General features: G+C 45.0%; 1 protein-coding gene across 1 annotated transcript in view; it reads left to right on the top strand.

Moving 5' to 3' along the window:
• Positions 1 to 5,919, top strand: part of PIK3IP1 (phosphoinositide-3-kinase interacting protein 1) — a 55,606-nt gene extending 49,687 nt beyond the window's left edge. The window contains exon 7 of the mRNA XM_078667711.1: positions 3,961 to 5,919. Within this exon, the coding sequence (XP_078523837.1) occupies positions 3,961 to 4,171 (211 nt within the window). The 3' untranslated portion in view covers positions 4,172 to 5,919. The remainder of the gene's footprint in view (positions 1 to 3,960) is intronic.
• The last annotated feature ends 8,245 nt before the right edge of the window (positions 5,920 to 14,164 follow it).

The following is a 14,164-nucleotide window of genomic DNA, read 5'->3' as shown; positions in this document are numbered from 1 at the left end:
GGTCGGACCATCATATTATCACGTTCTTCATCAATGAAAAAGTAAAATTTAACCCTATTCAATCCGCCAGGCCCAAAGTCTGGAAAAGAGACATGAAAAAGCTAAACTCAAACTCTCTGACCCCCAACAGCTGCAACCTACTACTTCCTCCGGCTGGCGTTAAGGACGTCCAATCCTTGACTGATCACTATCTTAACAATATGACCGCAATAATTAATGAAGTTGCACCCTTGCAACTAAAAAAAGCCACCACAAAAACCTCTAATCCCTGGTACGACGGGAGTCTCAATGACGATAGACGCGCCATGCGAATGGCAGAGCGCTCCTGGAGATCAGCTCCCTCTGCACTGAACTTAAAAAACCTGAAGAAAAAGAGAAATGCCTACTTCAGGAAAATAAAACGATCAAAATCAGTCTTCTTCAGCCGTCAGCTCGACCAAGCCAAAAATCGTCCGAGAAAGCTGTTTGAGCTTATCCGAACACAAACAAAAGAACAACCCCAACCTCTCAACACTATATGCGAAGCTCCCTCCTGCGAAGACTTCGCCTCTTTCTTTAACCAAAAAACTGACAACATAAAGAATGATCTCCTCATGGACGCAAGCAGCTATCCCAAACCCCACCGCACAACAACACCCACTAAACCAAAAAACAATGCAACCTGGTCAACCTTTGTCACCTACACAGAAGAAGAAATTGGCAAACTGCTCAGCACTCTGAAACCATCCAATCACCTCACGGACCCCCTTCCTGCTAACGCTGTCAAAGTCCTTACCCCGTCGCTCCTTCCACTCTGGACCAAAATTATCAACAGCTCTCTTCAACAAGGGATCATTCCCGACTCCCTCAAAGTCGGACAAGTAACACCCCTGCTAAAGAAACCTACAGCCGACCCCTCTGACCTAAACAACTACCGTCCCATTACCAACATTCCGACTCTGGCCAAACTGCTGGAAAAATGCGCACAAATACAATTGACTAAACACATTACTCAATTTGATCTCCTCAACTCTCATCAATCAGGCTTCCGAGCTAATCACAGTACGGAAACTGCCATGATTCACATAATCGACGACGCCCTCCAAATCCTAGATCATAACGATACCTGCCTCCTCATCCTCCTTGATCTCTCCTCCGCATTTGACACCGTCAAACATGAGAGCTTACTCGAACTATTAAACACAAGAATGGGCCTATCTGGAACTGTGCTCAAATGGTTCACTTCCTTTTTGCAAAACAGGTCGCAGAAATTCAAGAGCAACAACCTGATGTCCGCACCAAGACCCGTATCGCTAGGCGTACCACAAGGATCCTCCCTATCCCCAACTTTGTTCAACCTAGTTATGGAACCTCTCACCACCTTGCTGCAAGAATCCAATGTACACTTCCACATGTATGCTGATGACACCCAACTTTATCTCAAACTACAATCACCCAAAGACATCACGCTCTTGAACTCAACGATCAGAAGCACCCAATCTTGGTTGGCCGCTAATCATCTCAAACTCAATGCCCTAAAAACAGAGTTCCTTCTGATCTCACCTCCAGCGAAGATCACTACTGCACAAATGTGGCTTAAAGAACTAACGGCGCTCAATGTCCAACCCACCATCGTGGATTCAGCGAAATCTCTGGGCATTACACTTGACACCAATCTCAGCATGCAGGAACACATCAACAAAGCAACTAAGGGAGCAAACTACCAAATCAACATCCTTAGGAAACTTAAACCTTTCCTTCCAGCCAAAGACTTCCAGACGGCGGTACAATCACTAGTCATACCTCGAATAGAATACGGCAGCACCGCCCTCTGCGGTCTCCCCCTAGCTACTACGGCACCCATAAGAGCCTCTCTAAACGCCGCAGCGAGACTTATCACTGGATCAAAAAAACACTCACACATTTCCCCAGACTTCAAATCATTGAACTGGCTGCCGTTTGAAGCCAGAATACACCTGAAAATAGCTTGTTTGACCCACAAGGCTGTCCACCTGAGCTCACCTAGATACCTCGCTCAGAAGCTGACGATTTCTGGAGGCTCCAGAAACACTAGAGGCACAAACAACCTTTTGCTAAAGCCTAAAAGATTCCGCAAGGAAAAAACCTTTAAACGCTCTTTCTCAGGAATGGCTCCCAGGATTTGGAACTCGCTCCCCCCTGAAACAAGGCTTATCACCTCTACCATACTTTTCAAGAGAGAAGTGAAAGCGATCCTCATGGCTAAATACACTTGAACGACTACTGAGGAAAAACTACAAAGACTCGATACTCATCTGTACTACCTGTTCGAACCCTTGTACTTCTATTTTTGACTTTGAAATTGACTTACTTGACTGTTTTATGATATCACTTCAATGTACTGTTAACATGATTGATGTATCTGCGTATACATGCTCCCCTCCTCTGTAAAGCGCTCTGATATCTGCGAAGATCTTGTTCGCGCTATATAAAACTTTCAAAATAAATAAATAAATAAATAAATAAAGCAGGGAAATGTACTTCGCGGCCTTGGCTTAAGACCACCCACCATGGGTGTAGTAAGTGCTATATACACATTAAAATGCAATGCGGTACAATATAGAGAGATCTCTGCCAGGCAGATGAAGACCTTTGCACCTTTAGCAAATATCCTTTTGCAGTGGCTTCTTTGAAACCGCAGAGGTTGGGTGGAATTGGGCAACGCCAGGTTACTCACCGGTACTTTGACCTTTAGGTTCTTGTATTGATGAGTCCCTCAAAGAAATGTTTTTGCCAGGACAGTGGCTTTAGTCTTTAATTTTGCTAGTCGCTTAGGTGCTAAACCAATGAAGGCTCTTATTTAAATTTAATGCATCTCTTTGGCTTCTTATGGGAGTGACATTTGGGGCTACAAAAATACGCAAGAGGTGCAAATACTAGAGAATTAGTTTTAAAGGCGCCTTTTGGCAGTGCCCCAATCCACTGCCTCCTGTGTGGTTCAGGAAGAACGAGTGGTGGGCTACATTTCGGATTTATTGGAAATACGGCCCTTGTTAAGATGGATCACAATTTGGTCTAACCCTGACATGAACTCAACAGGACTATCCTAAGGGATTGTATGTCAGTGGACAAGGCCAAATATATATATCATGGCTTAATTATGTTATTCATATTTGCCGTGAGATGGGCCGGCCTGACCTGTATACCCACCCTGAGATCATTAGTGAGGGAGATTTATTGTGGGCAAAAAAACATTTCTGTGCTAGAGCACGGCTACCAGAGAGTGTACAGAATTGACAAAACCTCCAGTTCGGATGCATGCTTTGATCTCTACTTTTGGGCGTGCGGAACCATACCTTATTTCTGTTACTAACCCTCAGCATCGATTTATGTTGACGTGTTTTAGGCTTAACCGGCTGCATTGGTTTCTAGCAGATCCTATTGGGTGGAATAAAGTCAATAATTTAAATCCATTCACTTGCGACAATTTTTCAGATCAGGATACTTTCCACTTTGTGCTGTTTTGCAACCTTTACTGTGTCCCTCGAAGACAATTTATTTTACCTATACTGAGAGGGGATTCACTCAGGCTAGATCCGCTTTCATCTTTTTACAAATGTTACCAAATGAATTTGTTTGTTTTATTGTTGTCAGATTTTTAATGTCCGCTGTTAGACTTAGAAAAAAAGGGGGTAATTTACAACTGGAATACACGGTTGACCTCTTTTTTTTGTTGTTGTTTTTTTTTTTTATCCTCATGACGCTCATTATGGTTTTTGAGCCTTGGGATTCATCAATTCCATCTTTATAATATGGAAAATGTTATCTAAATTGATTTTTATTGTGTCAAGATGAATTTCTCTCCGTGAGTGTTTACTATTATTATCATTATTGGTATGTAACTGTTTGTCTTAAATTTGTTTGTATCTTTTATTGTTTTTATTATTAACTTAATAAAGATTATTCTGACTGACTGACTCCCTCAAACCTTCCTCTCACTAGGGGCAGGGACTTGAAGAAGCAGCGCGAGCAGACGGTGTACGAGCGTGAGATGCAGCGCATCACCCTACCACTGTCCGCCTTCACCAACCCTTCCTGCGAGATTGTGGACGAGAACACTATTGTGGTGCATGCAAGCCAGACGCCTGTGGAGGAGGGCCTCCAAGAAGGAGATGTCCCCTTGATGGGCCAGACTGGCACCCCAGGGGCCTGAAAATCAAAGTGCGGGAACGCGCCTATTGGGACATGCAGCAGAGCGCACGCCCGACCTCCATTTTAGAGCGTGCGTCTTGCTATGTCTATTTTGTTTTCTCCCCCTTGGTCGGTGACTTCCAGAGAGGGCTTGGAGGGGCTCAGGGACACTGGTCACAACGGCCTCAATTGGATGTTCTAAGGTGCAACTTGTAAGGAGCAAAGGCGGACTGACCCACTGGTGACCTTGAGATCCGAGGTACCTGAGCCTGGGCGGGAAACCCTATGGTGCGTGGTCACCATCCGTGTATTTGTAACTTCAAACCCGTCTGACTGGTCAGTTCTGTGTTATGTTCATCATTGTGTCCAGGGAGGTAAATGGGAGTCATTGACGTAATCCACAGACGCCACGCGACACTGTGGGACGTGCCGGGCGTCCAGGTAGTGGCAGCTGCTTGGGCAGAACTTGGGCGCTTTCCTGGCGGTCCAGTCAGGATGTCTGCCCTCGTCACATGTTGCAGTACTCATCATTGTCGAGGTGCCCTTAATAATTGTGCTTTTTATTGTTTTAAGAGAGGGGAGAGGGGAAAACCAGTGCTTCGCAACAGGACTACCGTAACCTTTATTGAAGTAGGGCTAGCCAGAAATTGTGGCAAGTACATGCAGTGTGGTAGCGGTGGCTCAGTTCTTTCCATTTTAGGTACAAGTGTTCAGAGACAGGATGGGCATTAATCGACGAGGTAAAGAAAAAGCAAAAACTAAAAATGAAAGAAACACTGACTGTAAGTGAGACACTGGCCAAGAATGTCTAGTGCTGGAGCAGGGAGCGTTTACTTGCAAACAGTAGAGTCACTGCACACTGTTATCCAAGATAAGCTATATAATGAGTATATTACTCACATGCACATGGGTACAGCTGCAAATTTAGTGGGGTGTGGGCGGGACGTTATGTGTGGCCTTGTGGCACAACGGCTAATATGCAAGAACCTAATATTACGCACAAGACAATGAGTAGTTTTAGCAGACGCTGGTGACCATAGGTGTATTGCGACTCGCTGCAATATGTTGCGCAGAGGAATAATCGATTTGCTGCAGAATTCTGTGTGCAGCAGATCCATATCCATTTGGGGTTGGTAAAGTAAGTTCTGTCAAGTTGAATATTGGTACCTCCTGTACCTAGAGGACAACATATAAAGCCTTTTGTGAGTACATCAGTGCAGGAACAAGGTGAGGATATTTCCAGGCTACATCAGTCAAGCCCGTCTTTTAGGAAACGCTTAGCTGTGGACACAACTTCTGGTGGCAGACAAAGACACTGTTTGCTGCTTCTTTTGAAGTGTTTCCAAATGCAGTTTGAACAGAAGAGTGATTGACAAGGGCGCGTGGTGGCTAGGTTTACAGATCTTCCAAGAGTGCTTTTCGACCTCTTTATCGACAATGTGCGGATGGATTTGGTTTGCATTGTCCGGCTGAACCTATCACTGGGTCACATCTCATGAAGCTTCCAGCCACAGCTATCCCCAAACTGCAAAACCCACCACTGCAATCTGTATCCTAAAACTAGTTGCCACATAAATGTGCATAGCCCTGGGGGCCAGTGGGAGCGAAGGGAGCTTCAGAGCAATAGTACAGGTATCCCCATGGACAATATTCCAGCAGCGAAAAGGTTAGTTGTGGAGAAGTGATTTTTTTTTCTATTTTGTTACTGCCTTGTAAGTATTGTTTCATTGTAAATAGTCTAAATACCTCATTATTAAAAGACAAAACCAATGTGTTGTGTGTGACTTTGTCCCATGATTTGGTGTTTGAATATGCCTTCTGCTCAGTAGACTTGCGCAGAAACAGACATCCGTTCCGCGTGCATGCTGACTTGCGCATTGTGGAATGGGTTAGAAGTTCCATAGGAACAAGGGGGTATATTACCAAGCAGAGCGATAGGCAATTATCGCCGCTTTAGCGGCCGTTTTCGGCCGCTAAGCGGCGATAATTCTATCGCTCTATTAGCAAGCTGTCGCTAACAGCAGCTAGCAACAGCTTTAGGCGATAGCGAGCGGTTTGGGTCCCGCTTTGCATGTCAGCGATATTTATCGCTAATGACATGCAAAGTGGGTGTACCCAACCTGTTAGCGACTGAAAGCAGTCGCTAACGTCGCTATCGCCTATTAGCAAGGCAGGCGTAGCGATGGAAATATTCCAGCTATCGCCAAAAGCTAACGCCTGCTCTGACCAGTTCTTAGCCATGTTATCCAATGGGAGGTGGATAACATGGCTTAGAGCATTTTTTCGCTAATGCGTGAATATCGCTGTATTCTCAGCGATATTCATGCTATCGCCGGAAAATTTATCGCTTTGGAGATAAACATTGCTTATAGCACGTTATCTCAGCAATAATTTCCGGAGATGCTTAGCGATAAAAAATGTGTTGCTAAGCCTAGTTAGCGATAAATATCGCTAATCATTGGTAACATGCCCCAAGATGCTTCCCTATTTGCAAAGACCAAATTAAATGAATTACAATAAAGCAGTAGATACTATAGAAGTATGCTCTGGAACTTGGTTTATATAGTATGTCTTTGCCTTATCTTAGCACCCATGTGCACCCTTAACTGCGGTCCGGTCAGAACCCACTTCACACTCGTGCTACGTAATTGAGTGTAGTTCCCAAGGTAAAAATGCCTGCTATGGATGTAAACAGTGGCGAATAGAAGAGTACAAGGCAAGGGTGCTGATTCATACAGATTATTGTAATAAAGGGGCATATTTATCATACTCTCACACAACGCAACAAACCACCTTGCTGTGCAAAAGGGCAGGAATGTGCCGTATTTAACATAATACGTGCATTCCTGTCCTTTCCTAGTGCCAACGTAGGAACCCTTGCATCTTGGTGCAAGGGTGCCTGCATTGCAAGCAGGAATATTTTTGTGCAAGAAGCAATAACTTCCTGCACAAAACCAATCCTATAAGGCATTTTCCCCTTTCTATGTGTGCTGCAGAATGCAGCACACCTAGAAAGAGGACAAAATGAGGAGAAAGAAACCTATGTCTCATTATGCCAATGGAGACGTATCATTTTGATGCATTCCCAGGTCTCCCACTGATGGTAAATCTGGGAATTCGCCAACATCCCTGGGTGGATGAGTGGGAGCCCCCACACTCCACCCATGGAACGCCTCCCTGGGGCAGAGTGGCGGAAGGCAGCGATTTGCGCTGCCTTATGTTACCCCAGATTTATTTTATTTTCTATTTTGGGAGTTTTATGTCGGGCAAACTTGACCCAAATGTATCTGAGAGCTTTACAGAATTTGCACAGCAATGTTTATAGGAAACACATAAGAGAAAAATATTGGCGAAAAATATACAAGAGATGATGTAGTAGATGGGTGAAATAGTTGGAGGGAGCGATGGTAGGTGTTACAGGGTTATGAGGAGCAAATGCACAATTATTTCCAGAGGTAGCAATGTTCAAACTCTTTGTGGGTCTGTGGGTACTTGTATCCGAGGACAGTGATTGATTTAGGAGGTAGGGTTCAGGTATTTGTTGAGGGGAAGTAGTTTGAGGTTTTTCTAAAGTGTAGAAATGATGAAAGTGTTATGCAGATTTTGTGGCAGAGCATTCCAGATTCTGTGTGCGTTCCCTGAGAACGAACGGGTGGGTGATTTTTCTTTCTTGAATTTGAGCAAAATCAGGAGTAGAGAGTTTGAACATCGCAGAGGTCTCGCTCTGCCACCTTTGATAGTTTGTTTGCAAGGTAGATAGGTTTTTCAGGGTAGAGAGCTTTGTGGGTTATGCAGGCAGTTTTGAATATACTTCTCTCGTCGATTGGTAGCTAGTTGAGCTTTTCAAGTGTGGGAGTGATGTGATCATAGCGGCTCTCCCCTGAAAGATGTCTGCTGCATTGAGTGTGGATTTCATAGGGATAAGGTAGATTTTTGGGGTACAGGTGAGCATTGCGTTATAGTAGCCCAGACTGGAGCTGACTAGGGATTGCACTATAGTCTACAAGGCAGATAAAGGGTTTTATGTTTTTTTTCGGTGAAGAAGACACTTTTTGTCGAGGCAATGTTATGGTCTTTCATATTCAGGTTTTTGTCAAGTGTAATCCCTAGTGACTTTACAGGGTTGGAGTGGAGTAGTGTGGCTCACTGGTTAGAGGCGGCAGGCCCGAGAGCAGAAGTCAGCCTGGGACGAGGGTTCAATTCCCGACGCGGCAGGGTCGTGGACCTTGGTCAGCGGACTCGATAATTCTCGCTTCGGTGCTTACTCTAATCAGGGGTTCCACTCGGCAACTCTGGGCATTAGCTTGTCTAATCTCCACAACGGCCCCACCAATTCCGGGGATGCCTGGCTCCACCTTGGGGACTCCCAGCAAGGGACCATCCCACAGGGAAAGCCAGGACGGGTTCCCCAGAGTTATACAGCGCCGGGACGCCCCGTTGCTGGGGCAGCTGTGCGCTTTACAAGTATACTACATTTACATTTACATAGTTTGCAGTTTAGTGTAGTTAGGCTGTCGAGCCATTTGTGGAAAGTATGGACTTTCCTTTAGGTTGAATGAGGACAAGTTTGGTTTTGTTGGGGTTAATTATGTGGTTGTTGGTCAGCCAGAATTGTACCTTGTAGAGCGTGTTGTTTAGGTGCTGGATGTCTTTAGATGACGAGACTTTAAAGTAGAGTTGGGCGTCATCTGCATGGAGGTGGGAGGCGATTCTGGCTTGTTTCAGGATCCTTGCAAAGGGTTCCATATAGAGGTTGAACAAGGCAGGGGAAAGGGATCTTTGGGCGACTGCTTATGGGACTGATACTGCTGGTGAGGTGGAATTGTTTAGTTTGATTAAGCGAGATCATTGGTTCAGATATGAAGCGAACCACTGAAGAACAGCACCATTGATGCCTGCACGTTGTGAGAGGGTATTTAAGAGAATTTTGTGGTTGACAGTATCAAAATTCACCAAGATGTCCAGGAGAATTAAGAGGCAGGCATGGCCTTCATCTAGAGATCTGTGTAGATCATCCATGATGTTCAGGTTTGCAGCCTCCATACAACAGCCTTACCTGAACCAAGATTGGAAGGTGTCGTGCAGGTTGAGAGGGTTGTTGGTTAGTGGTCTGTAATAAGGTCATTTGGGTCGGTGTCTGGCTTTTTGATGAGGGGGTTGACTTGGCCCAGTTTAAGGGAGATTGGCATAGAGCTGCTGGATCGGGAAGAGGTAATGATTTTGGTCCATGTCGGAGCAATGATGTGTCTGAGATTTTTGCCAGAGAGGAGGTAAGAGGGTCAGCAATGCAATGACGGCTTCGTGCATGCAAGTATGTTTGTTGACTTTTTCAGATATATTTTCAAATTTGATCCAGGATGCATTGTTTTCCAGTTATATGTGATTGTGATTGGTGTTCTGGCTCAATGAGGAGGTGAGTTTGGAAGGGGGGGTGGTTACACCATTAGTTGGAAGTTTGGCAGCAGGGAGGCTACCTTTGGTAGAAAGAAGATCTTTGGTGCAGGGAGAGGAGGTGGGTTGGTCCATTGAGATTTCAATGCTTGTTATTTTTTCAGAGAAGAATTTGGTGAACTCTTCACAGCGCTTAACATAGTCATCAGTTGGATGTTTCAGGAAAGAGAAGGTTTACTTTTTTAGATGTCGAAAAGGTCTTACGGTTTGTTTCTGGAGTATTCCAGTTGGGTTTGGAAGAAAGATAATTGCTCTCTATTGATATTCCTTTTATATTTTAAGCGTTCAGCTTGGAGGAGAGAGAGATGGGTCAGCGAGGGTTGATGTTCTTTCAGCCAGCCAGAGTTGTTGTCTCTCATTATCACAACCTTTATGAAATCAGGATATATAAGGGGTTGACGTTTTGAGTTTAAAAGGGGTGAATGTGTTGAGAACTGACATTTTTGTGTTATAGTGGGAGGTGAGGTCGTCTGTGGAAATAAGATCGGCTGGAGGTAAAATTTGTGAAGTGATTAAGGATTCTAACTCTGGTTGAGGGATTTGTATTCCTTGCCTAGAGTTTAGGACGATTAGTTTGGGCATGGAGCTTAGGTTGGTTGACATTGAGATCAATTAGAATTAGATGGTGGTCAGTCCAGTTGGTGGGTAGGATGGACTAAAGGGATATGGTGTTTAGGATGGAAATTACTGGGTCGAGACTTCAGTGTAAGTTTGTTTTTGGAAATAATGGGTAAGATTTTTTCGATTTAAGGAAGTTGAAACAGGCTTGTCCTGTCGTATCTTCAACATCATTCAAGTGTAGTTTTTGGTCTTTTATTATAAGGTTTGTGGTTTCCTTCAGGTAGGTTTATTTTATTTGGTCTGTTAAATCCTCAAAGAATTGTGTTCTTTCACATGGAGGGGATCAACACCTAGATATTCAGAAGTAGCGTATTTGGTGGGTAGGAGGGTATTAGCTAATCCACCACTGATACGAGTCTTACAGTCACAGCGAATGATTGAGAAGCCTGGTTGGGTTAGTAGATCGATAATGGGGGCTGAGTAGTTGTTTAGTCAGGTTTTGGTGTGAATGGTTTCCACTATTTCAGTTGCATGCTTGACTGCTGACCGACAGTTTAATAGCGAGCAGTTTAATGTGGTTGTCAGTTGGACAGGAGATCAAGAAGGGGGATTGGAAGAAGGGATCCTGTTGGAGCCAAGGGTGACTGGAATCTAATGGTAGCAGGGTTGGGTGGGAGCATTGTCATATGTGTTGCACAGCAGTTCCACTTTAAGCTGGGGTACATTTAGGTTTGATGTGGTAGTGAATATAGAGGATAGTTGTCAAGGGGGGAGAAGTTGAGGAGTCGAGGTGTATGTTTGTGGCAAGATTAGTGTTCCCCATAGTTGTTGGGTTAGGAAGTGAGTTGGAGCAGATCTTTGTGTCCTTTCGTAATAAGGTGATTTAATCCAATATGGTGTCCAGTTTGAGTTCAAGACGGGTGATTATGGGGATCAGTTGCGAGGCGGTTGAATCTGGGGTGGATTGATGGTTGTCGTAAGCTAGAGAGTGTTGAGCTTAGACCCAAGCTTGATTTGAGGACTGTGTGGATTCAGGTGAGTTAGTTTGGTCTAACTGCTTTGGGGAAGTGGGTCTGGAAGGAGGAGGAGATAGTTATTGAGGTATGATTATAGCTTTGTGGTGTTGGGGGATGAGAGGGTATATGAGGGTGGTGTAGGTGCGAGGGGATTGGAGAGTTCAGTGGGAGAGAAGAAAGTGTGGGGATATGTTCTATTGGGGGAGGTGGCAGAGTGGTTTTGAGAGTGGATGGCATGGAGGCACAGAGAGTGGGGAAATGGCAGTAAAAAATGGAGAGGTTCTGTTATGGAGCTTGGATAAGGATGATACAGTTTCTGTATGTGGATATGGACAGTTCTCTGCCAAATCTTTGGGAAGGGGATATAGTGAGTTTGGATCCATATGGGATGTTGATTGTGATGGTTACATGCAGGTGCTATAGGAAGTTTGCTCTACATTTGGCGGTTTTCTTGATATAGAAGGTTAGGTTTGTTATAAGGCCTCTGTTTTTTGAGCTGTAGTAAATGTTTGTTATTAGTGTTTTGGGGTGTTCTTTGAGGAATTTGTGCTTGTAGTTGTTTCTGCATTTTTAGAGAGATTTTGTGAGAAGTTTATGCAGTAGGAATTGGGACCATATGTTTCCATGATGGTGGTGTGTGAGACCATAGTTTGGTGCGAGGGGAGTAGTTTTAGGATATTGATGGGAGAGCTCGAAGGGTAGAGGTAGCAGATTAGGATGGTAGTATTAAGTGTGATAGGAGGGCTGGTAGGGAGAGTTCTTAGGTGGAGAGAGAATCTGACACCTACTATATGTGGGTGGAGGATACTGTTTGCGAGCCGGGTTTATGTTGTCACTGTTCTTGGTGGCCATGCGTGGGTTGATAAATCTGATTTAAGTGTTCCATCACCTTGCGCCCCCTTGTGTGTCGCAAGGGCGATGCAACACTAGGATTAAAATATCGCAAAATGTTAATAAAATGGCACATAAGGAGGGGTGCTGGATGGAAGAAAGGCCATTGGAGAGCGGACGAAAGACACCACTGAACAGGAAGGGGGATCAGGAGAAGAGGGATAAGGGGTAAGTAGAACACAAAAGTGACAAGAATGGTAGTAAACATTGAATAACAAGGGGCATATTATCAAGAAAGGGTGTTACATTATCGCCGCTTTTATCGGCAGGAAACTGCTGATTAAGCGGCGATAATGGGCTTGATAATATGCTCTATGAATTCCAATCGAAGCCCATAATAGATGTCTTCACATCTAACATGGGCTTCGATTGGAATTCATAGAGCATTTTATCAAGTCCATTATCGCCGCTTTTATCGGCAGGAAATTGCCGCTAAAGCGGCGATAATGGGCTTGATAATATGCTCTTGTGAATTCCCATAGAAGCCCAGGTTAACACCAGAACCTAGGCTTCTATGGGAATTCACTAGGGCATATTATCAAGCCCATTATCGCCACTTTAGCGGCAGTTTCCTGCCGATAAAAGCAGCAATAATGTATCGCCCTTCCTTGATAATATGGCCTTTTGTTTCCTGGTTCTGGGCTTTTTTCCTATAGAGCCAGCTCAGATTGGAGGCTCCAAACTTTGAAGCCAGAAATTGCTTTATATGAGGTGTCCCTGTCCACCACCTAAAATTGCCTTGGTTTCAACATAAACCAATGGGAAAGCTACATTCCACGATTTTTCCCCCCTAAACCTCCCATTTTCCAGTTAGTGGTTTTGAACTGTCCCAATAATCTCCCTTGTCTTGTTGGGGATGGTCCAGCATCGATGTGGCCCTCAAGCACATCCCAGACTGCACTTTGTGGCCCCAGAGAAAATATTGATGAGTACCAATGCCCTAACGTCAGTCTTGAGCCCTGAAATGTCCTTCGACGGAGACCTCTCGTTCGAGTCTAGCATCGAGCTCAGTCAAACCAAGACTAGTACGACCCTTTGGGTTCTGCTCCTCCAGCCGGGAATCCCTGGACTCGAAACACTGGGTCAACTCTGTCAAACGCCCCATGCATGGGGACCAAACAGTGCTGTTGCCTCAGCCCAGGCGCTCTTAAAAGCGCTACTCTGTGCCAAAATCAACAGGACCTCGGCCGGCCCGGGGAAACCTTTCCTGCTCAGCACCAAAAAGGTCAGAGACTTGGCAACTAGTCTTCTGCATTTGCCACCATTACAATCCACACTACCTCCATCACCAACACCACTTCCCCACACTCTCCCTTTTCTGAGCCAAACAACACTGACTCAGAACCAGGCACCCCTTACAACCCACAAAATCTCAGGAAGAAAATCCCTAGGAAGACTGTGGTATACTCCCAAAATTACCCAGATCTAGAGCCCTATCCAGCCAGGCCATCTCAACCAGATAATACTACTGCATACCATGCTCTATTACAAAGGGCTGCACAACAACACCTGGTCAAACGGCACATAGTGGAAGATGAGGACGACTTCTAAGTCATTACCCTGACCAAGAAAGAGTGTGCGGTCCTTTACCTCCCTCACGCTCAAGGGAATGCTTAAGTCAGCCACTGACAACTTTATGGGGCCAGGGAAAGCCATGGTAGTTGTTTTGTGTAGGGAGAAACTATACAAGCCTCCCCCAGATGTTCCTGCTTGTACTGTGAACACATTGATCATGACTCCTTAGATGTGTACACTGCCTGTAAGAGGGCTTCGGCACAGGCCACAGCAGACACCATTCTGCCAAACAAGGAGTCTCGGTGAATTGATGCTGCAGGAGAGTCGCACATTGCAAGTTCGGTGAGCCTTCTCTACTGGTATGACCGGTACCACTGGGAGGAGATGGTGGAGCTGGTACAACAATCACCAGAGGTCCATTGAAAACAAGCATTGGCAAAGCCTTTGCTAATGTGTTTTAGCCATTTTGTACACCAGCGTGACTACTGTTCTGCGTGGCTAAAAGTTAATGGCATAAAGAAGAGTGGTGTGTCATACAGTAGCATGGCGTAGAGGGTGTAGCGTGTTGTAGAGTGGAAGGG

Source organism: Lissotriton helveticus, chromosome 11, assembly GCF_964261635.1.
Source record: "Lissotriton helveticus chromosome 11, aLisHel1.1, whole genome shotgun sequence".
NCBI classification, from domain to species: Eukaryota; Metazoa; Chordata; class Amphibia; order Caudata; family Salamandridae; genus Lissotriton; species Lissotriton helveticus.
The sequence above is the reverse complement of the archived record's forward strand: the minus strand, read 5'-3'. Positions and strand labels throughout refer to the sequence as shown.